Source organism: Periplaneta americana, chromosome 11 (assembly GCF_040183065.1).
Source record: "Periplaneta americana isolate PAMFEO1 chromosome 11, P.americana_PAMFEO1_priV1, whole genome shotgun sequence".
Classification (NCBI taxonomy): Eukaryota; Metazoa; Arthropoda; class Insecta; order Blattodea; family Blattidae; genus Periplaneta; species Periplaneta americana.
The window spans coordinates 102,130,689-102,155,833 of NC_091127.1; the positions used below are offsets into that span (position 1 = coordinate 102,130,689).

Below are 25,145 nucleotides of genomic sequence, written 5' to 3' on the forward strand. Positions count from 1 at the left end.
GACACGCTGCTGTTCACTTACAAATTACTATGTGTTTCGATATGCGTAACACTGAAGATGTGTATATTCGTTTTCGGGAGTATATGAAGGGTTCAGAGCCATAGTGGGCCAAGCGCCATTTATTAAAAACGGAGAAAGCAAGGGTTAAATTTAAGTGAATACCATAGTTTAATAAAGATTGACATATCATTTATATTACTTGCTATATGTTTCCATTGGATTATGGTAATAACTTCATTTTAACCCTTGTTTTCTACGGTTTTAGTAAATATAAATGTGTTTTGGCCCACTATGGTTCCGAACCCTTCATATAAGTGCTTTCGATATATTGTCTTTAACTACGATGTAGAAATACATGTGTGTCAAGTATTTCTGTGTGCTGGAAGTTAAAATAACACAGTTCTCATAATATATCACGCTTATTCCTTGTTTTATTCCCCTTATGCAAAGACTACGCGATTACAGCATGCCTTTCTTTATAAGTTCAGCAGAAAACCTGGTGACAGTACGCTCATCGTAAGGTAGTTATATAATACGTAGGTACACACAACTGTGTTATGTGATCAACTGATTACACAGTGATACAGTAAAAGCATTAATGACAAGTTCTCAGTGCGGTAATCGCGCCAGATATTTTGTACATTACACTGTTTGTTCACTTGACCGGGATCAGATCTCCTGGCTGCCAGATAAATTTGCGGTTAGCAAGATGAATATCAATTTTATATGTAATGTGAAATACTGATTAGGAGGAAATGCTGAGTTGCCCAAAAATTCGATTTGAAGATTTTTACGGATATAGGTATGTATTATCACTTACACAGTACCTTTGAGTTCTAGCTGATATGTATATCTTATACATCTCACTTGACGATAAAATGTCAGAGGAAAACAATAATTGAAGACCTCACTGGAAAAAGGATGTAACATCAAGTTAATGACATAATAGGTTGTAAAAGTAATTTTGAAGCATTCATTTATAACAATAAATGATTTTAATAACAAAATTAAAAATTAAATTATGGTTTATTTAATGACGCAACTGCCGAGGTTATATCAGCATCGCCGGTGTGCCGGAATTTTGTCCCGCAGGAGTTCTTTTACATGCCAGTAAATCTACTGGCATGAGCCTGTCGCATTTAAGCACACTTAAAGGCCATCGACCTGAGCCAGGATCGAACCCGCAACCTCGAGCACAGAAGGCCAGCGCTATATCAACTGCGGATTTCAATAAATGATTTCATCCAATAACTGAATAAACTTGTATCTTTAATTAGTAAAATGGTTTAGCTAATAAATATAGGCCTACAGAAATATTTCCATGAAATTATTTTTCTTTCTCCTGAAACATGTATTATAGATTTGTTGGTTACATCATTATTTCTGGGAGGTCTTCAATTGTTGTATACATCTTATGCATAATAAGTGAAATTAATAACACGTATGGGCGAATCTAGAAATGCATGTAGAGTGTTAGTTGAAAAGGCGGAGGGAAAAAGACCTTTGAGGAGTCAGAGACGTAATTGGAAGGATAATATTAAAATGGATTTGAGGGAGGTGGGGTATGATGATAGGGACTGGATTAATCTTGCTCAGGAAGGTACCGATGGCGGGCTTATGTGAGAGGGGTAATGAACCTCTGGGCTCTCTAAAAGCCATTTGTAAGTAAGTTAGTGAAATTAATATGTTACTAGTTGGCGATATATGCAATGGAGAAAGGAACAGAGCATTCTACCCTATTATCTCCTGGCTTAGTTGCCTCATGAATGATGCCTTATTGGTGCCACTTACGAGGTTCAACCAATCTTCGGATTGCCGACTATTAGTTTTGGTCAGCTTCCGTCTGTCAGATCTGTCTTTACTGTTTCACAGCTTTTGTACTAAAAAAATAATTGAAGTTCATTGAGGATGAAATAACACAATATGTTAGTTTTCTAAAGTAGATTGTAGCAATTTTTGTATTAAACATTCAGTTCAACGTCAGTTATAGAAATAAAAGAATTGAAAGAAAAGTGTTACGAAGAAAACTTGGATCCATAAAGAACTGGTATATTAGCTGTGAGTGGAGGTAAAGAAATGAAATATTACATAGATATGTATGTACGTAAATATTTGAATGTAGAAAATATGTGTGTATTGGATATGAGATGAAATGTACTAAAATATTTTAAATTGAGTATTGAGAATAAATTAGACTTTGAACATCAGAAGAAGAATTATCTATTTACAACTGTGTTTAGAGGCTATCCGGCGTTACGAAACTACTGGCATCTTTACGGTCTTTCAGTCTTGTACGGTCGGGATTGTTAAAGGGTTAGGTACAGCTTACAACAGTAAAATTTTGGAAATATTAAACATTTTTCCCCCATTACTGTATATTGTACAATAATGAAAATTAGTACGTGTTAAACTCTGTCCTTCTGCTATGTGGAAAAAGTATTTTTATAATTTAAAAAAATTATTTACATTTTTTTTTTTTTTTTTTCAAAATTCATTTCACTGTGCAGTGATGAAGCGTTTCCCACATAACTCAAAAACTATCCAACATTCTGTCATGAAATTTTTTGTGTGTATTTATGCATGTCATATCTACAATATAATGCAAGATCACTTCTCTATCTTTGATAGATTGTTTGATAAAAAATAAATTCATTTAAAAAATGGTCAAATATCAGTATTTTCTGTTACACAAAATAAAATAAAAAAATATACTATTTATTAAGGAATGTAATTGAAAGAGCATGATATTGTAAACATGAGTTTCAGTAATAAAATAAAAGAGAGAGAACATGAAAAAGTTAACAAGTTTTTGAGTTATGAAGGAAACACTTCATCACTGCACAGTGAACTGCCAACATTTTGAATTTTGAAAAAAAAAAAAAAAAAGATATGAATAATTTTAAAAAACCGTAAAAATATTTTTTTCATATAGCAGAAGGAAAGTATTTTATAGGCTACATACCAATTTTCATTATTGAACAAGATACAGTAATAGAGGGAAATAATGTTAAATATTTCCAAAAATTTGACTGCTGTAAGCTATACCTAACCCCTTAAGTTGCAAACTTTTGCAAACGACTAGTAGCATTCAGGCGTACGGACCCAACCAAGACATGAATTTTTATGATTTTAAAGGTAAAAAAGACACTGAGTATCTCTCATTGGTGATGTCGAAGAATGTGTAATGTTAGGCGCCAGGATTTTGTTACCCACGAGGAATGTACTAATTAAAGTCGTTTTGTTTACGGTAATTGTAAATGATTAGTGCATAGATTATAGTCAAGTGTTCACCAGCCCGTACCAAAGTACCTAGTAGGCCCTAACAATGACGATTCTGAGATAGAGGAAATCTTTACTGATCTTGAACTGCAGGGGCTACTATGTTGTAATAATACGAGCCCTGGACCTAACATTATATGAGGTTGATCAGCTGGTAAACTGATTATTATGGAAACTGTAAGTAGTTCTGAAACATCGGTAATATTGTCTTGACATACGATTTCAAACCAACATTTTTTCTTCTGAAGGCCTAAAATCTCGTACTTTCGTGACATACTTATTTTAGTTAATCACATTCAATTTTAAGGGTTGGTTTGAGGAAAATTTTGAATTTTGCTAACATATTACTTGAATAAGCGTCGCACAGCAGTACTGTCACACAGTTTTCGTCGGTTCTTACTTCAGTGTTGTTATTTAATGTAATAAACTTGTAACATTTGAAGCGCCCATTCGATGAAGGGATTTCGCACCTTGTCTTGTGGGAAAGGAACATCTGACATTTAAAGTTTATTGAAGTGCCTCCCTTCGTACGCGTGGGTAGTTGCGTGGGAACTGTGCGTGGATGTTACCAAATTTACAAGATTTTAGCAACGCTGGGGAACTTTAACAAACATTCATAATATCTGATTATAACGTAAGATATTCGTATGCTATGACAATTTATTGCATACGAATTTATCTCTCCGACAGCTTACATTTTGTGAAATGTTTTTCTTCCTTTTCTCCCGTTTCTTTATTTCCTCCCTTTTTCTATCCTTTTTTCGTGCATTTTTTGTTTATTTTGCCTTTTTCTTTACTTCAGTTTTCGTTCTTTCCTTCTCATTTGTTAATATCGCCTTTAATTTTCTGTTTTTAGTTATTAGGTTATTCAAATTAAACACTGCCATCGCTAATAGAGGAAAAAACTGGCTGCTTCTTACTCGACATGGTTGTTAACATCTCCCATTGTAACATTAGGTGACGGATACCGGATTTATAAAATTCCTGTGGTCTGAAGGTGAATTATGTCTAACAGTATTTTTGTACGCTTCGTCCGATGGCATTGTGATTCTCTTTATTTATTTATTTATTTATTTATTTATTTATTTATTTATTTATTTATTTATTTATTTATTTATTTTAAAGACTCAGAAAATTTGGAAATCGCATGGAGATACGTCTGGACTGTAGGCTAAGGCTGATGTGGTGGTATTTCCTAGCAAAACCTTTGCAACTCTTCCTGTTAGCTCGAGCATTATCAAAAGTCCTTGGTGTTTATTCTTGATGTTTTGTCTAAGAGGTCCGATAGTATCTACAGGCTGCCCCATTTGTCTTGCTCACCAAAAATAATTTTTTTCTTAAGTACCAAATGAAAAAAAAAATGTTTCAAACAAAATTAATACAATGGGCATATCTTTCTTACAACCTTGTTCATTAATTTTTAATCCCTATAGCCTTTAGTGCTTCTGATTGAGGTTCTGGCTGATATGTACATCTATTATCAGAAAGTACATCTCACTTGACGATATGTGTCAGAGGAAGAACAATTATTTATATACATCTGAAGTCTGATTAGAGTAATATATAGTTAATCGGCGATATATGCAATAGAGGGGAAAAGCAACTGGCCACCCTACCCCATTATCTCCTGGCCTAGTTGCTTTATAAGTGGTGCCTTGTTGGTATCACCTGTGATGTTCAGGCCTGTCTTCGGACAGTGGACTGAACAACAACAACAACAAAGCCTACAGAACCAAGGCGAAGGATGTGCCAAACTAATTGATCTTCCATGTTTGTATCGAGAGTTTTGCCTTTTTCTACTTGCCGGATATCAATGAACATTAAAATATAAAGTTTAATAAGGCTGGTTGAGTGGAAGATGAGTAGTTTCATACATGCATGCAGACACACAGAGAGAAAAACAGATAGACAGACAAAGTGACACTAAAAAACTCTATGAAGGATTGCGAACTCTCGAGATCTTCCCAAAACACAGTATCGAAATCTTGCCGAGTTACACCTTCATTTTAAAAGAAGACAGATGAAAGATGATGTTTGTGGGTTAATCACCTAACCTGTGAAAAATTTATTATTATTATTATTATTATTATTATTATTATTATTATTATTATTATTATTTCGTTAGGCCTAATAAATAAAATTAAAAAATCCGCACGTTTTGAAGTTTTGCACTGCAATAGAAACCATACCCCACAGCCTGGGATTCTGCCAACATGGAACTCTCTTCCGGAGTACTAGATACCATGTAATACGAGAACTTATTGCTAGAAATCTTCCTTCGTTCCTTCTACGAGGTTCACCAAAAAGTCCACTGCCTTGCAAAAAATGGAAGTTCTCGGCGAGTTGACATCATTGCCATTGTTAGAGGAAATGACGGAGCAATTATCATCGAACCCACTGTCCGCTTTGAAACTGCAGTTGAACAACCTGTAACAGTACATGAAGAAAAGAAGACCATTTATGATCCTGCGATTCAATACTTCAGGGATTATCATCGTATACAAGAACAGATTGAAGTCTTTGAACTATTGTTTGGAGGAAGAGGAACAGTTCCAAAATTCTCAGTTGAATATTTTAAGTCTTTTGAAATTCCGTTAAAAATCTGGGAAATTATTGCTATAGACGTAATGAACTTTGATCGGCGGGAAAAGGCACATAAGTAAAAAAAAAAAGTCGATTTTTCTGTTGTACCTAATCACATAAGTCTAGTATTTTTTTCTATTTTTTGAAGTAATAAAATTTCTTGTATTTTAAATTGAAAAGATTCTTACTTTAATCAACATAAATGAATTTCATTATTATACTTGTATTCGGTTAAGAGTAAATTAAAAAGAAAGTCTCTCCTGAAAAATTAATTTTTTTGACAAGTGCCTTTTCCCGCCGACCAAAGAAATATTCTGTTCAGATTTTACGTAATCATCTATACATGTAAATTACTTTATATTGTATCTGATTATTAATAATTATTGAATGAACTTACCTTTCCAAGAAGGGTAGCTTCCTTTAAATAATAATAATAATAATAATAATAATAATAATAATAATAATAATAATACTGATTATACACGAAGCCAAAGGTCTACTTTCCCATTAATTGAGCCTAAATGTCATACAAGTGCAGCTCTTAAACATGGTGCTAGTTTCGGCCCAAGACTTTATAATAAAATTACAAACCATTTTCCAAATTTGAAATATTTTAAAATTGAAGCATTTAAAAGATAAATTTCTAAATTATTCATGCTATATAATGTTAACAAATGTATTTTATTTTACCTTTTATTTCTGTCGACTATATTAATGTTTTTTATTGAATATCACTGGCTTCTGTCTGATTGTCAATTTATTTTAAATATGTTTTTTCTCTCTTTTTCTCTTTTTTTCTCTCTCTTTTTTGTGTTATTTATTGGTTTGAATTAAGATAATTACTGTATTTAGCAAACTGTCTTTGTAAACTTTATGTTATATTATTGAGTAAGACCACACCGTACACGAGCATGGCTCTTACGGTAGTGGCTAGAAACATTTTTGATTTATAATTTTAATTTATACTCGCTAGCTAGTTAAATAAAGTAAATTAAATAAGTTGATTCAAAATAGAATATGATTTAAATACAATTTGTGAAGAGGAACTATCTTTGTGGGGTTTATGCATACTATGAAATGCATTTTGTGTGTGTGTGTGTGTGTGTGTGTTTTTTTCACGTTGTCATCCCATTGCCAGAATAATGCTGTTCACAATGAAGAGTACGCGTATGTTATGTATGTATAATATATATTTAGGCCTATAATTTTTAACCGATAATACACTTTATTCCTTATTAGAAGTCGTGTATGGACATAAAATTAGCCATTTAATTTCCGTTCGAATTTCTTGTATCTTTCACAGCCCTAACTCTGTCTTTTTTAAATACACATCAACTTTGTGTCACACTGCGTAATTCCAGCAGTTTGCATTAGAAACTTTTTTCTGTACATGTTCGCAAGTTTACCTTACGTATTTACGTATTGTCATGAAGGTAATTTACAATAGTTATTGTTTCGTCTCATTTTGTTATTATGATATATAGTTGTTAGCTAATACGTCCAAGTAGGCCTATGGTCAATTAAGATTTTTTTATTTTATTTTATTTTATTTTATTTTTTTCCTTCTCTGACAGTGTGGAGAAATAGGTATCTGGAAGCTGCAGTTCAATAAAACCTTTTTAATTTTGACTTTCTGTAGAACGATTTAGAATGTTGAACAAGCTGATCGTGATTTGCACAGACATAACTTTTCATTTGTATATATTTGCAACAATTAGACTACAATATTTATTTTTTAGCTTGAACCCTGGTTTCAACTCTCGAACCTAATATCCAACGTCTCGCATGTTAACCATGAAGCCACTGAGGATGACGACTTCATGTAATAGTTAAGATAGTAACTGGTTATACATATAACATTATGAAAGGAGTTGATATGGACTTATTTTGGGATGAACTCTGGAAGAATCACTCGCAAAGATATTACATTATAGGCTAACGGAAATACATTATGTTAGACGATCTATACGACGAAAAAGAGATTGATTATTGAGAAGTAAATTGTAAACTAAAATGGGATTTTATCAGAATTCTTTTATCTTCGACTAAATTTCAGTTTGAAAACCTCTTCGTCTGGTAGCCATAATTCTCAAGGTTGCAGTTGGTACATGTAAATATTTGCCTAATCCACACGGTCGTTGTTTGCATTGAGTGTGGAAGAGGTACGCCAGTGCACGTACAGAATTTAAATACCTGAGTCTGTATTCAGCGCAGGCCTAGTCGAAATACGTCATGAGAAGTAGTAGGTTTCAGAGCTTCCTCGGGCCGGAAGGGTGTGCATGAAAGGCGTGAGGGGTGGGTGATACGAATTGAAGCGCAGAAGGAAATTCCATGACTGGTTTAATAAAATGCAAACCGAATTCAGGCTGGGACTCGTATTCCATTTCGACGCTTACTATCGGTATATTTCAACTTGAACCTCAGAAGTAAGTTACACTTGATCCCAGCTAGAGGTTTGAAGTATTTTTATATTGTGTTGGAATGAAAATAGCTATATCTTTAATCATAAGATGATTGCATGTATAGTATAGCCGACTCGTTTACATCTTACCCAATCAATAGGGTTTTGATATTGATACCGTTTTTATACAGGGTGATTCACGAGAAGTTACCGCCACATACGGAGCTTATTTCCGAAGACATTCTGTGCAAAAAAAGTAATATAAATATGGATCCTATTCTCAATATTTTTAGAGTTACACTAATTTGAAGTTATAAAATACTTTTTTCTTCAGTTTTAAGGGTATAAGAATATTACAGTGGGACTGAAGCCGGATGGTCTATGGCGAGTCCTCGGCATCAACCCCTTTGATTTGATTACTTGGTTGGGTTTTTCCGAGGTTTTCCCCAATCAAAAGGCAAATGCCGGGTAATCTTTTGGCGAATTCTTGGACCTCACCTCATCATTGTAGAAAATTACTGCATTGTAAAACTAAAAATTGTAAAATACTGTAAAAATTGTAATTGTAATATTGTAAATTTTTGACTTGTTCCACATCTTAAAGCTTCATTGCTCATGTAAGATCTATGGAAGATAATAAATGAATGAATGAGAGAATGAACTATTCTGAAGTATCATTTCTTTAATTGGCTAGTATTTTAAAGCTAAAAATGTGCTGTTAATGCCTTCGTTACTTTGTACAGGTTTTTTCTTCCAATTTTTAGCTAAAAATTACATTGTTACGCACTTATCACAACAATTGTAACAAATTACACGTCTTCTAGCAACTTTATTCTAATGTACAGCTTTAAGGAGTGTACAAGAGTAGCGTGATTTGTAACAATTCTGATAAGTGCGTAAGAAAAATGTAATGTTGTAGTTAAAAACTGAAAACAGCAACAAAGCCACCGGCGTAGCTTAGGCAGCTAAGGCGCTTGCCTGCCATTCCGGAGTTGCTCTCGGGCGCGGGTTCGATTCCCGCTTGGGCTGATTATCTGGTTGGGTTTTTTCCGAGGTTTTCCCCAACTGTAAACCAAATGTAAGGCAATCTATGGCGAATCCTCGGCCTCATCTCGCCAAATATTATCTCGCTATCATGAATTCCATCGACGCTAAATAACCTCGTAGTTGATACAGCGTCGTTAAATAACCAAGTAAAAAAACTGAAAACAATTTCTGTACGAAGCAACTATAGAATTAACACTTTTTAACTACAGAATACTAGCCAATTAAAGAAAATTATACTTTGAACAGTTCATTCTCTTTTGTAATATCCTTTTACCCCCGAAACTAAAGAAAAACAACTTCAAATTAGTGTAACTCGGAAAATATTGAAAATAGAACCCATATTTATATGACTTCTTTTCTCAAAATATTTTCGGAAATAAACTCCGTATGTGGCGGTAACTCCTCCTGTATGTGGCGCATTTTGAAGTTGTTATGTACGTCTTGCCATTAAAATAAATACCGACAACAAATTGAAAGAATTCGAGAGAAAAGTTACATGTGCTCAACGTAGGTATATGATCAGTCATGTAATCTCAGCCGCCTGCTGTGCAGTACTTACTAATTATAATTGGCATGTCAACAATTTGTTCGTTTTCATTTGCATTTACGTACGGCCTCCGCATGATTGGAATAGAATCCTGTAAGCATTAATATGAGTAGGAAATGGCAACACTAGATGACTCGACATGGATTTGAATAACTTTTATCTTGTGTACCGATCTCTCTTTTTTGGCTGTCAAGAATTTGTCATTGGCTAGATTGCGATGCGGCATCAGTGTCAGATAAGTCCCGAATCTACATACTGTATATTTATAGAAGAAATATATATAAAGGCGACGGGTACGATGAAATAGTGGATATTCTATCCTAGCTGAAGTGCATAGAGTACACTGAAGTGCATTTTATTAGAAATAAGGCTATTTTCTAACACGATGTGTGACGCCATTACACTTTTAAAACAACTGAAGTTCATCTATAGATTCTACATATTTTCCCATCTCTATCAGCATTCAACATGTCACTTAGCCATCACTAACATCACCCACATCTCCATCATCACTAATATCAGACACACGACCACCACTAACACCAACCACAACATCAATAATCCCAACCACACTAACAACAGTCATCTCAACCAGACCAACATAATTATCAAATACACCGCCATCAGTAACCCCAACCACATCACCATCGGCAATACCAACCATACCATAATTAATACAAAATACATCACTATCAGTAATCTCAACCACGCCACTATCAGTAATCCCAACCACACCGCCATCAGTAATCTTAACAACGCCACTATCAGTAACCCCAACCACACCGCCATCAGTAATCTTAACCACGCCACTATCAGTAATCCAAATCACACCGCCATCAGTAATCTTAACCACGCCACTATCAGTAATCCCAACCACACCGCCATCAGTAATCTTAACCATACCACAATCAGTAATCCCAACCACACCGCCATCCGTAATCTTAACCACGCCACAATCAGTAATCCCAACCACACCGCCATCCGTAATCTTAACCACGCCACTATCAGTAATCCCAACCACACCGCCATCATTAATATTAACCACACCACTATCAGCAATCCTAACCGCACCGCCATCATAACCACGCCACTATCGGTAATTCCAACCACACCGCCATCATAACCACGCCACTATCGGTAATTCCAACCACACCGCCATCAGTAATCTTCACCACGCCACTATCAGTAATCCCAACCACACCGCCATCAGTAATCTCAACCACGCCACTATCAGTAATCCCAGCCACACCGCCATCAGTAATCTTAACCACGCCACTATCAGTAATCCCAACCACACCGCCAACAATAATCTCAACCACGCCACTATCAGTAATCCCAGCCACACCGCCATCAGTAATCTTAACCACGCCACTATCAGTAATCCCAACCACACCGCCAACAGTAATCTCAACCACGCCACTATCAGTAATCCCAACCACACCGCCATCAGTAATCTCAACCACGCCACTATCAGTAATCCCAGCCACACCGCCAACAGTAATCTTAACCACGCCACTATCAGTAATCCCAACCACACCGCCAACAGTAATCTCAACCACGCCACTATCAGTAATCCCAACCACACCGCCATCAGTAAACTCAACCACGCCACTATCAGTAATCCCAGCCACACCGCCATCAGTAATCTTAACCACGCCACTATCAGTAATCCCAACCACACCGCCAACAGTAATCTCAACCACGCCACTATTAGTAATCCCAACCACACCGCCATCAGTAATCTCTACCACGCCACTATCAGTAATCCCAACCACACCGACATCAGTTATCTCAACCACGCCACTATCAGTAATCCCAATCACACCGCCATCAGTAGGATAATCTCAATCACGCCACTGTCAGTAATCCCAACCACACCGCCATCAGTAATCTTAACCACGCCACTATCAGTAATCCCAACCACACCGCCAACAGTAATCTCAACCACGCCACTATCAGTAATCCCAACCACACCGCCATCAGTAATCTAAACCATGCCACTATCAGTAATCCCAGCCACACTGCCATCAGTAATCTTAACCACGCCACTATCAGTAATCCCAACCACACCGCCAACAGTAACCTCAACCACGCCACTATCAGTAATCCCAACCACACCGCCATCAGTAATCTCACCCACGCCACTATCAGTAATCCCAGCCACACCGCCATCAGTAATCTTAACCACGCCACTATCAGTAATCCCAACCACACCGCCAACAGTAATCTCAACCACGCCACTATTAGTAATCCCAACCACACCGCCATCAGTAATCTCAACCACGCCACTATCAGTAATCCCAGCCACACCGCCATCAGTAATCTCAACCACGCCACTATTAGTAATCCCAACCACACCGCCAACAGTAATCTCAACCACGCCACTATCAGTAATCCCAACCACACCGCCAACAGTAATCTCAACCACGCCACTATTAGTAATCCCAACCACACCGCCATCAGTAATCTCTACCACGCCACTATCAGTAATCCCAACCACACCGACATCAGTTATCTTAACCACGCCACTATCAGTAATCCCAATCACACCGCCATCAGTAGGATAATCTCAATCACGCCACTGTCAGTAATCCCAACCACACCGCCATCAGTAATCTTAACCACGCCACTATCAGTAATCCCAACCACACCGCCATCAGTAATCTCAACCACGCCACTATCAGTAATCCCAACCACACCGCCATCAGTAATCTTAACCACGCCACTATCAATAATCCCAACCACGCCAGTATCAGTAATCTCAACCACGCCACTATCAGTAACTCCAACCACACCGCCATCAGTAATCTCAACCACGCCACTATCAGTAGTCCCAACCACACCGCCATCAGTAATCTTAACCACGCCACTATCAGTAATCCCAACCACACCGTCATCAGTAATCTCAACCACACCACTGTCAGTAATCCCAACCACACCGCCATCAGTAATCTTAGCCACGCCACTATCAGTAATCTTAACCACGCCACTATCAGTAGTCCCAACCACACCGCCATCAGTAATCTTAACCACGCCACTGTCAGTAATCCCAACCACACCGCCATCAGTAATCTCAACCACACCACTATCAATAATCCCAACCACACCGCCGTCAGTAATCTTAACCACGCCACTATCAGTAATCCCAACCACCCTGCCATCAGTAATCTCTACCACGCAACTGTCTGTAATCCCAACCACACCGCCATCACTAATCTCAACCATGCAACTATCAGTAATCCCAACCACACCGCCATCAGTAATCTTAACCACGCCACTATTAGTAATCCCAACCACAACGCCATCAGTAATCTCTACGACGCCACTATCAGTAATCCCAACCACACAATCAGTAATCTTAACCACGCCGCTATCAGTAATCCCAACCACACCTCCATCAGTAATCTTAACCACGCCAGTATCAGTAATCCCAACCACACCGCCATCAGTAATCTTAACCACGCCACTATCAGTAATCTCAACCACACTGCCATGAGTAATCTTAACTTCGCCACTATCAGTAATCCCAACCATACCGCCATCAGTAATCTTAACCACGCCACTATCAGTAATCCCAACCACACGGCCATGAGTAATCTTAACCATACCACTATCAGTAATCCCAACCACACCGCCATCAGTAATCTTAACCACGCCACTATCAGTAATCCCAACCACACCGCCATCATTAATATTAACCACACCACTATCAGTAATCCTAACCGCACCGCCATCATAACCACGCCACTATCGGTAATTCCAACCACACCGCCATCAGTAATCTTAACCACTCCACTATCAGTAATCCCAACCACACCGCCATCAGTAATCTTAACCACACCACTTTCAGTAATCCCAACCACACCGCCATCAGTAATCTTAACCACGCCACAACAGTAATCCCAACCACGCCGCCATCAGTAATCTTAACCACACCACAACCAATAATCCCAACCACACCGCCATGTTAACCACGCCACTATCAGTATTCCCAACCACACCGACATTAGTAATCTTAACCACACCACTTTCAGTAATCTTAACCACACCACTATCAGTAATCCCAACCACACCGCCATCATAACCACGCCACTATCGGTAATCCCAACCACACCGCCATCAATAATCTTAACCACGCCACTATCAGTAATCCCAACCACACCGCCATCAGTAATCTTAACCACACCGCTACCAATAATCCCAACCACACCGCCATGTTAACCACGCCACTGTCAGTAATCCCAACCACACCGCCATCTGTAATCTTAACCACGCCACTATCAGTAATCCCAACCACACCGCCATCAGTAATCTTAACCACGCCACTATCAGTAATCCCAACCACACCGCCATCAGTAATCTTAACCCTGCCAGTATCAGAAATCCCAACCACACAGCCATCAGTAATCTCAACCACGCCACTTTCAGTAATCCCAACCACACCGCCATCAGTAATTTTAACCACGCCACTATCAGTAATCCCAACCACACTGCCATGAGTAATCTTAACCACGCCACTATCAGTAATCCCAACCATACCGCCATCAGTAATCTCAACCACACCACTACCAGTAATCCCAACCATACCGTCATCAGTAATCTCAACCACACCACTATCAGTAATCCCAACCACACCGCTGTCAGTAATCTTAACCACGCCACTATCAGTAATCCCAACCACCCTGCCATCAGTAATCTCAACCACGCAACTGTCAGTAATCCCAACCACACCGCCATCACTAATCTGAACCATGTAACTATCAGTAATCCCAACCACACCGCCATCAGTAATCTTAACCACACCACTATCAGTAATCCCAACCACACCGCCATCAGTAATCTTAACCATACCACTATCAGTAATCCCAAGCACACCGCCATCAGTAATCTTAACCACGCCACTATCAGTAATCCCAACCACACCGCCATCATTGACCTTAACCACACCACTATTCAGTAATCCCAACCGCACCGCCATCATAACCACGCCACTATCGGTAATCCCAACCACACCGCCATCAGTTATCTTAACCACGCCACTATCAGTAATCCCAACCACACCGCCATCAGTAATCTTAACGACACCACTTTCAGTTATCCCAACCACACCGCCATCATAACCACGCCACTATCGGTAATCCCAACTACACCGCCATCAGTAATCTTAACCACGCCACTATCAGTAATCCCAACCACACCGCCATCAGTAATCTTAACCACGCCACTACCAATAATCCCAACCACACCGCCATGTTAACCACGCCACTATCAGTAATCCCAACCACACCGCCATCAGTAATCTTAACCACATCACTATCAGTAATCTTAACCACACCACTATCAGTAATCCCAACCACACCGCCATCATAACCACGCCACTATCGGTAATCCCAACCACACCGCCATCACACCTAAGTGTCATGGCGGACAGTGAGTAGCAACGCTAGTTTGAGCTCATGCATTCGCATATTTTTTCTGGAGGTGTACCCGCATTTCGTATATTATTTTTTGTATTTATTGTTCTACCAGTGTTGTTTGATAATTTCTGCTATCATTGTTCGTGGAAAAAGCAGGCAACAGGAGGAAAGCATTAAAGATTGTGTGAAGCGTGTGTTTGAGGATTCTTGGCGCGATCCCACCATGTTGGCGGGTCTTGCCAACCTCATCAAGGACTCTGTAGTGTCGGAGCTGAAGTCTGCTCTCGCGCGCAACACGGAGGTGATCGAAAAGCTGGAGGCATCCCTTCGTGAGAAGGATGAAAGAATCGCCAGCCTAGAAAGAAAGTTGGAAGACAAACAGGATGCTCTTGAACAATATCAGCGCCGTCAGAGTCTCCGTATATTTGGGATCCCGGAAAACAACAACGAGGACACAGACCAGATCGCCATCGAAGTCGCGGCAAAAGTCGGGGTCAACCTGGTGGTGAGCGACATCGATAGGAGTCACCGGGTTGGGAGGCAAGGAGACCGACCTCGGCCGGTGATCGTAAAATTCGTAAGTTACCGAAAAAGAAGAGAAGTGTTCACTAATAAAAAATTGTTAAAAAAACTCAGGTGTAACGTTGAGAGAGGACTTAACGCAATCCCGGCATGCACTATTGAAAGACTGCATCACGAGATATGGACTGACTAATGTCTGGACCACAGACGGTATTATTTTTGTTAAAATTGGGAATGTAAAACACAAAGTTGTAAAAGCTTCTGATCTGCCGTAGTTAATATGCAAGCACTAGGTCGTAACATCATACACTACCACATTTTCTTAGTTCGTAATTCAATTTTTAGTGGTAGGATTGCAATATTCACTATTACTCTTATCATATAAATATTATTATTAATCTCTGTCATTATTGCATTACTATTAGTTTATATTAATTTAGTTTCTGTAAGTTGTCAGTATTGACTGCATCGAGGCGAATGACTCGCTGTCTGCAGCCCCTCACACAAACGACTTTCACTTTTCTGAATTCCCTTCCACTGCCTCACCCCCACCCACCCCAGCAAGCCCTAACCCACTACCTGCTCCTTCGACCAGTGGCCTGTTAATATCGTCTTTCAGCTCGCATCCTAACACTTTAAAAGTAGCCCACATAAATTCTCAAAACCTTCTCTGTCATTTCAATGAAGTCAGTCTATTTTCTCTCCTTTGTCTCTTCACGCTATTCTTATCTGTGAAACGTGGTTGAAGCCTTCCCTATCATCTTCTCTAGTAAGTTTAGATAATTACACCCTCTGTAGAAATGACCGAATTGGTAAACGCGGAGGTGGTGTTGCGATATATGTGCGATCGGACTTACCGTTTAAAATCGTCTACCAGTCTTCGAATGAAGTCTTAGAACATCTTGAATATATATTCATCGAAGTCGGTGAAAGCAACAAAAAGTGCCTCCTTGGAGTTGTATACAAACCCCCTAAATCAGGATTCCTAAGTGATCTTGAAACACCTTTGCTTAATCTTGTGCCTCACTATGACCATACTGTTATTTTAGGCGATTTCAATACAAACTTATTAAATTCAAGTAATTACGCTACAGTTCAACTTAAGAACATGTTTGAGTCTTACAATATATCCATCCTTCCTTCAGCAGCTACCCACCACACCCAGGAATCGGAGACACTTCTTGACATTATTGCCACGACTAATCCTCAGCTAGCATTAACGAATGGACAACTACCAGCGCCGGGTATCTCAGCACACGACATAATCTTTCTAGAATATTCCTTGTATTGTCCAAAATATAAACCTCACATTACATCATACCGTGACTTGAAGCATATTGAGCATGATGAATTAATCAACGATGCACTTAGCCTGCCTTGGACTGAAGTGTGGAATTTACCAGACATTGACGACAAAATCGAAAAATTTAACGACCTAGTAATTCAGTTATACGATAAACACGCACCCTTGAAAACCAGACGAGTTGGTAGACGCCCTGCGCCTTGGATGTGCGATGCCATAAAATTACTCATGACAGACAGAGACACTGCTTATCGTAAATACAGACGGAGCAAGGACGAATTAGATTTTAATACTTACAAAGTTTTAAGAAATAAATGTAATCAAGTAGTAAGAAATGCTAAATTACGCCATGCACATTCCCTTATTCTACCTTCGGTCAGTGCGAGAGAATTGTGGCGTAACCCTAATAACCTGGGTCTAACAAAAGCAAAGCCTCCGGTAGATAATATCAACTTGTCACTCAATAGTCTAAATGAACATTTCGTCACTGCTCCACCTGAACCATTACATAAACAAGAGACTCTTGAATTTCTCAGATCTTATCCCCAACCTGTATGGGATAAATTCTTCTTTAAATACATTAACCCGACTGACGTAATAAAGACGCTGCTACGTATGAAATCTAAAGCCCAAGGTATAGACAATATAAATATCACTCTCCTGTATAAAATAATAGATGTGATCCTGCCGACCGTCACCCATATATTCAATGCATCTATTATGACTGGGTCCTACCCCTCACTCTGGAAAATGGCATTAGTAAAACCTTTACCTAAATCTAACACACCTTCTACAGTAAACCAATACAGACCGATATCAATTCTTCCCACTCTTTCAAAAGCATTAGAACATATTGTACACGGACAACTTATGAACTATCTCGACGAACACAAACTCCTCGATGACTACCAATCGGGTTTTAGGCATGGACACAGCACTACTACAGCCCTACTTAAAGTGACTGAGGACATCCGTGAAGCTATGGATAGGGGTGAAGTAACGGCACTAACTCTTCTCGATTTCAGCAATGCCTTTGGTTCTGTTGATATCGACTTGCTTCTTGCAAAGATGAAGGCTTTGCACCTGTCAGACAATACCTTGAGCTGGATGGACTCCTACCTACGGGACCGCCAAGAGTGTGTTTCACTTGATAATCAATTCTCCCAATGGCGATACACAAAGGCGGGAGTGCCGCAGGGCTCCGTATTAGGACCACTACTTTTCTCTATCTTCATTAATGACGTATCAAAGAACTTACAGTATTGCCGATATCACCTCTATGCCGACGACCTACAACTTTACATACATTCCAGACCCAATACGATCAATGAATCGATTGACAAGTTAAATTGTGACCTAGCCACTGTCTCCACTTGGGCGGCCAATTTCGGACTCGCACTTAATCCAAGTAAGACTCAAGCCATAATTATTGGACATGAGCGTTTAGTTAACTCCCTTAATAACAGTAATCTTTCAGTTGTTACCCTTAACAACACGCTAATCCCTTATTCATCTGTCGTAAAAAATCTTGGCTTCTTTTTTGATAATAATCTAAGTTGGAATGTTCAAGTTAAAGAAACGATAAAAAAAAAATCTGTTCCTCCTTTCACTCTTTGAGTCGCTTGAGAAACTTCTTGCCCCAGCAACTAAAACTTACCCTAGTACAAACCCTAGTAATGCCGCACTTCGATTATTGTGACGTTTTGTTAAGTGATCTAAGTTCTGAACTGTCAGTCAAGTTACAGCGAGCTCAGAATATGTGCGTCAGATACGTGTGCAACATCCGACGATATGATCATATATCACCGTCCTTCGCAAGTCTCTCGTGGCTCCGACTTAAAGAACGCAGAACTTTACACTCTTTGTCTTTACTGTTTCGAATTCTGCACACCTCAACACAAAATTACCTTTCGTCTCGTTTCTCTTATCTATATTCTAACCACGACGTAAATACCAGATCACTTATCTGTGGCACGCTAAATATACCTCTTCATAGAACATCTTGTTATTCCTCATCTTTTACAATATCCACCTCGCGTCATTGGAATTCCTTGTCACAAAGTATTAGGGGCTGCAAGACAACAAACACCTTTAAGAACAGCTTAAAAGATAACCTTATTAGCATTTCTCTCCAATCATACTGATTAAAAATATTACTGACTACACTGTTGCTTTTTTCTTTAGACATCATCCTGATTGTGCTGCATTTTCAAAATTGTCTCATAATAATCTCTTTCTATTATCTAATATCATTTGAAATATATTAACATTCTATGTATTTCAGTTTAATTCTGCTACACAGTTTCTTTCAGTGTTTAATTAATAGTTCATAGTGTTTTGTTGTTTAATTCGTAAATAACTCTTGTATACATGTAACTCTCATCTAAATCAAATTGTTGAATTCTTTGTAAGTTCATGCATATGTATATACACTTTCTGCTGGTTGAGTGGAAGAGAAGGCCTTACGGCCTTAACTCTGCCAGCTAAAATAAATCATTATTATTATTAAATCATTATCAGTAATCTTAACCACGCCACTATCAGTAATCCCAACCACACCGCCATCAGTAATCTTAACCACACCACTACCAATAATCCCAACCACACCGCCATGTTAACCACGCCACTATCAGTAATCCCAACCACACCGCCATCGGTAATCTTAATCACACCACTATCAGTAATCTTAACCACACCACTATCAGTAATCCCAACCACACCGCCATCATAACCACGCCACTATCGGTAATCCCAACCACACCGCCATCAGTAATCTTTACCACGCCACTATCAATAATCCCAACCACACCGCCATCAGTAATCTTAACCACACCACTAGCAATAATCCCAACCACACCGCCATGTTAACCGCGCCACTATCAGTAATCCCATCCAGTAATTAGGAGAGGGAGAGACCGATTTATTAGCGAAATGATATCTCCATATTTTTGTTACATGTATTCGCGGGGATGTTCTGGCGACGTGGTTAGAATTAGTTTCACACGCAGATGTTTCGCATTCCTCTCGTCACTTGTCAGCATCGGACAGATTTACAGCCACCTTGCGCGGTATTGTATATAGACACTCTTTCAAGCGTAAAATCCTAAAGTTGGACTAGACCCGTAGGAAAGCTTCTGCAAGCTCGGGATTTTCCAAAGAACGGGGGTTCTAGAAATATCCACTAACTAATTAGATGTTGTGGGAAATCCAAAGTCTAAATTTAGAGATGACGTATTTCGCGCCCAATAAGAAGAGATCAAGGTCCAGCTTATGAGGTCACTTTGGACCAATAGAGAATAGATTTTAGGCCGGTTTAGGCGTAGTTTTTAACCAATAGGATAGTTAGTTTTAGCGTAGGATAGGTTTTTATAAATAAGGGTGACGGGGAGCGGAGATGTATCACAACATCTCATCGTGTCGGCGGTCCTACATACAGGGCACAATAACTACTTCGTTTCGTGTCGAAAGGACAACAACTACTTCTTTTCGTGTCGACATCTTTTTTGGGTGTCGGCGGCCCAACTTAATAGTCTTTCTTCCGGCGAAGACTCGATAGATAGAACTTTGTCATCGGCGAGACTACTCGTCAACGTTTAGGAGCTTCGATCATAGTGTACTGGGCAGAGTATTGAATTTGTAGTATCGGATAGAGCTTATTCAGAGCTGCCATAGAGTCGATACAGAAGTGCGACCAACGACTGAATTATAAGTCAGCCGGAAATACATACTCTAGGGTTTACCAAGTGAATACGACAATAAACTTATAGTTTTGGAGTTTACACTGCCTTTTATATAAGTAGCCGGCTTGGTATTATTCCCGACATCGTCCTACACCACAACCGTACCTCGGCTACCCTGAGTGAATCTCACGCAACACCGAGACGCACCCACCCTCAACCGCCATCAGTAATCTTAACCACGCCACTATCAGTAATCCCAACCACACCGCCATCAGTAATCTTAACCACGCCACTATCAGTGATCCCAACCACACCGCCATCAGTAATCTTACCCACGCCAGTATCAGTAATTCCAACCACACCGCCATCAGTAATCTCAACCACGCCACTTTCAGTAATCCCAACCATACCACCATCAGTAATCTTAACCACGCCACTATCAGTAATACCAACCACACCGACATAAGTAATCTTAACCACACCACTATCAGTAATCCCAACCACACCGCCATCAGTAATCTTAACCACGCCACTATCAGTAATCCCAACCACACCGCCATCAGCAATCTTAACCACGCCACTATCAGTAATCCAAATCACACCGCCATCAGTAATCTTAACCACGCCACTATCAGTAATCCCAACCACACCGCCATCAGTAATCTTAACCATACCACTATCAGTAATCCCAAGCACACCGCCATCAGTAATCTTAACCACGCCACTATCAGTAATCCCAACCACACCGCCATCATTGACCTTAACCACACCACTATTCAGTAATCCCAACCGCACCGCCATCATAACCACGCCACTATCGGTAATCCCAACCACACCGCCATCAGTTATCTTAACCACGCCACTATCAGTAATCCCAACCACACCGCCATCAGTAATCTTAACCACACCACTTTCAGTTATCCCAACCACACCGCCATCATAACCACGCCACTATCGGTAATCCCAACTACACCGCCATCAGTAATCTTAACCACGCCACTATCAGTAATCCCAACCACACCGCCATCAGTAATCTTAACCACGCCACTACCAATAATCCCAACCACACCGCCATGTTAACCACGCCACTATCAGTAATCCCAACCACACCGCCATCAGTAATCTTAACCACACCACTATCAGTAATCCCAACCACACCGCCATCATAACCACGCCACTATCGGTAATCCCAACCACACCGCCATCAGTAATCTTAACCACGCCACTATCAGTAATCCCAACCACACCGCCATCAGTAATCTTAACCACAGCACTACCAATAATCCCAACCACACCGCCATCAGTAATCTTAACCACGCCACTATCAGTAATCCCAACCACACCGCCATCAGTAATCTTAACCACGCCACTATCAGTAATCCCAACCACACCGCCATCAGTAATCTTAACCACGCCACTATCAGTAATCCCAACCACACCGCCATCAGTAATCTTATCCACGCCAGTATCAGTAATCCCAACCACACCGCCATCAGGAATCTCAACCACGCCACTTTCAGTAATCCCAACCACACTGCCATCAGTAATCTTAACCACGCCACTATCAGTAATCCCAACCACACTGCCATGAGTAATCTTAACCACGCCACTATCAGTAATACCAACCATACCGCCATCAGTAACCTCAACCACACCACTATCAGTAATCCCAACCATACCGCCATCAGTAATCTCTACCACACCACTATCAGTAATAACAACCACACCGCCGTCAGTAATCTTAACCACGCCACTATCAGTAATCCCAACCACCCTGCCATCAGTAATCTCAACCACGCAACTGTCAGTAATCCCAACCACACCGCCATCACTAATCTCAACCATGCAGCTCTCAGTAATCCCAACCACACCGCCATCAGTAATCTTAACCACGCCACTATTAGTAATCCCAACCACAACGCCGTTAGTAATCTCTACCACGCCACTATCAGTAATCCCAACCACACCATCAGTAATCTTAACCACGCCACTATCAGTAATCCCAATCACACCGTCATTAGTAATCTCAACCACGCCGCTATCAATAATCCCAATCACACCGTCAACAACACCACTATCAGTAATCCCAACCACACCGCCATCAGTAATCTCAACCTGAATCCTCCTTTTCCTGAATGAGATAATATGTATGTATGTATTCACATTGCAAATGGGTATATACCCGGTGGCAGTGGTAACTATTTGCACTTAATAATGACAATTAATAATAAACACAACTTATAAAAAACAATAATTAATAATAATAATAATAATAATAATAATATCGATGTAATTTTTTTTACCTATTATCTTCTTCGTTGAGTAAAGGCTAATTGGGATTTCTCGGTCTCTGATTAGGTCAAAAACTCTGATAGAATTGATATTTAACCTCTGCGGTGAATTTCGGTGAAATCCGAAGTTCCTAAGTACTGAGATCCACTCTTCTCACCTCCAAGCTGGGGTCCCCTAGGATCTTTCGATATACGAAAAAGAGAGTGGTGTATGGAAAGCAGCGGGAAACTACCACATTTATCTTTCCCAAGAAAAACTGCAAACATGACATGAGGAGTCTTTCCACTGTAAAAGATTCCGGAAAAGTTCGAGGCAAAAGAAGATATCAGATAGACGACATTAAGATATATGAATCATACTAGCCGTATCCATGCGCTCCACTGCACCTGTTAGAAATAAATATAAAGTATTTACATAATTAAAATAGGACGTTTTATCCAGGGAACATTCGTGTTTGATAGGAGGATAAATCGTTTAACATATTACTTAATTTAAATTGTATTTAAATAATTAAAATGCGATCATTTTGGTCCAGAAAGCACTCATTTTGTGCAATGACAATTCCTTTAACATGTTTCTTAATTGTTATTACATGCAACCATAGTTTAATGAACATTGACATCATTTAGATTTAATGTGTATACTTTATTTTACTTGCTATACGAGTAAGTTTCCATTGAATTATGGTAATAACTTAATTTTAACCCTTGTTGTTTTCTACGTATTCAGTAAATGGCGCTTGGCCCACTATGGTTCTGAACCCTTCAAATAACTTAAATTATATTATATTGTATTATATTATATTATATTATATTATATTACATTACATTACATTATTATATCAGAAGGTACTGTAATAACATTATAGTATTATGTCCATCTAGAGAAATTACACTTTCCAATGGTGAAATAATAATTAATTATACAAATCGGTTAATTTAGCTTCCGATATTACTTCATACAAAAACAGAAACATTCTCTGTAGGCTATCTTTCATAGCTTTCGATTGTTGTTGTCCAAGGCCCCTTATAGGCCAAGTCATTTGTTTTTTATTTCGTTACACGGCCTTAGATGGCAGTTATTTTAATTTTAAAACTCATTTATCTCATTAAATATCAGTCCTATCAAAATTTTTCAAGGAATAAAACTTATCGCAAATGATTTTTTAGAGAAACTTTTGTTATGTAACATTTTTTTACAAAAATCAATAATAAGCGCGATATTTCGATTTTTTTAATTCAGGTCCCCTTATAACCCCCCTTTTAAATATTTATTTTGAATGCCATATAGCCTAAAATCTAAGTTACAAGGAACTTAATTTATATTCCAATTTTCATCGAAATCCGTTCAGCCATTATCGCGTGAAAAGGTAACAAACATACAGACAGACAGACAGACAGACAAAATTTTCAAGAAAGCGATTTTCGGTTTCAGGGTGGTTAATTATATATGTTAGGACCAATTATTTTTGGAAAATAAAAAATTACCAGAAAAATTTCAGCTACAGATTTATTATTAGTATAGATTATGCGGATCTTAAGAGGAAGACAGAAAATAGGAACGATTAGAGAATGCTGGGTTTGAAGTGAAAGATTTGCCCTTGGGTAGAACACTATGAATGAGTGCATATCTTCTTCATTATGAGAATTATGAATAGGATGTGTTATATGTAGGCTGATATCTCTGATAATTGTGAATGTTCATGAACTGTTTAAAATAGAAAACAAAATTAAATCTAAGAGTGAAGAGTTGCTTCTTTGAACTTGCTCTTGAAATGGATTTTCAGACAGGAATATAATAGGCCACGGTCAGTTATTTCTTATGCATTAACTGTCATCGCAGCATTGAACTTCATTCAAAGAAAAAATGATCGATACTGCCATATGTATTAGATATTTGAAGGGTTCAGAGCCATAGTGGGCCAAGCGCCATTTATTGAAAACGGAGAAAGCCAGGATTAAAGTTAAGCGAATACCGTAATTTAATGAAGATTGACATATCATTTAGTTTTAATGTGTATACACTATATTACTTGCTCTATGTTTCATTGAATTAAGGTACTCGCTTAATTTTA

At 38.9% G+C, this 25,145-nt stretch overlaps 2 protein-coding genes across 7 annotated transcripts in view; both read left to right on the plus strand.

The window, feature by feature from the left end:
* lilli (AF4/FMR2 family member lilliputian) overlaps window positions 1–25,145 on the plus strand; it is a 1,088,977-nt gene that overhangs the window by 732,660 nt on the left and 331,172 nt on the right. The window lies entirely within an intron of this gene.
* LOC138708669 (proteoglycan 4-like) lies at window positions 11,698–13,985 on the plus strand (the record flags this gene model as incomplete). Its single annotated transcript, XM_069838755.1, has 1 exon — window positions 11,698–13,985. A coding segment is annotated over one exon (1,656 nt), but the record flags the coding sequence as incomplete, so codon positions are not given.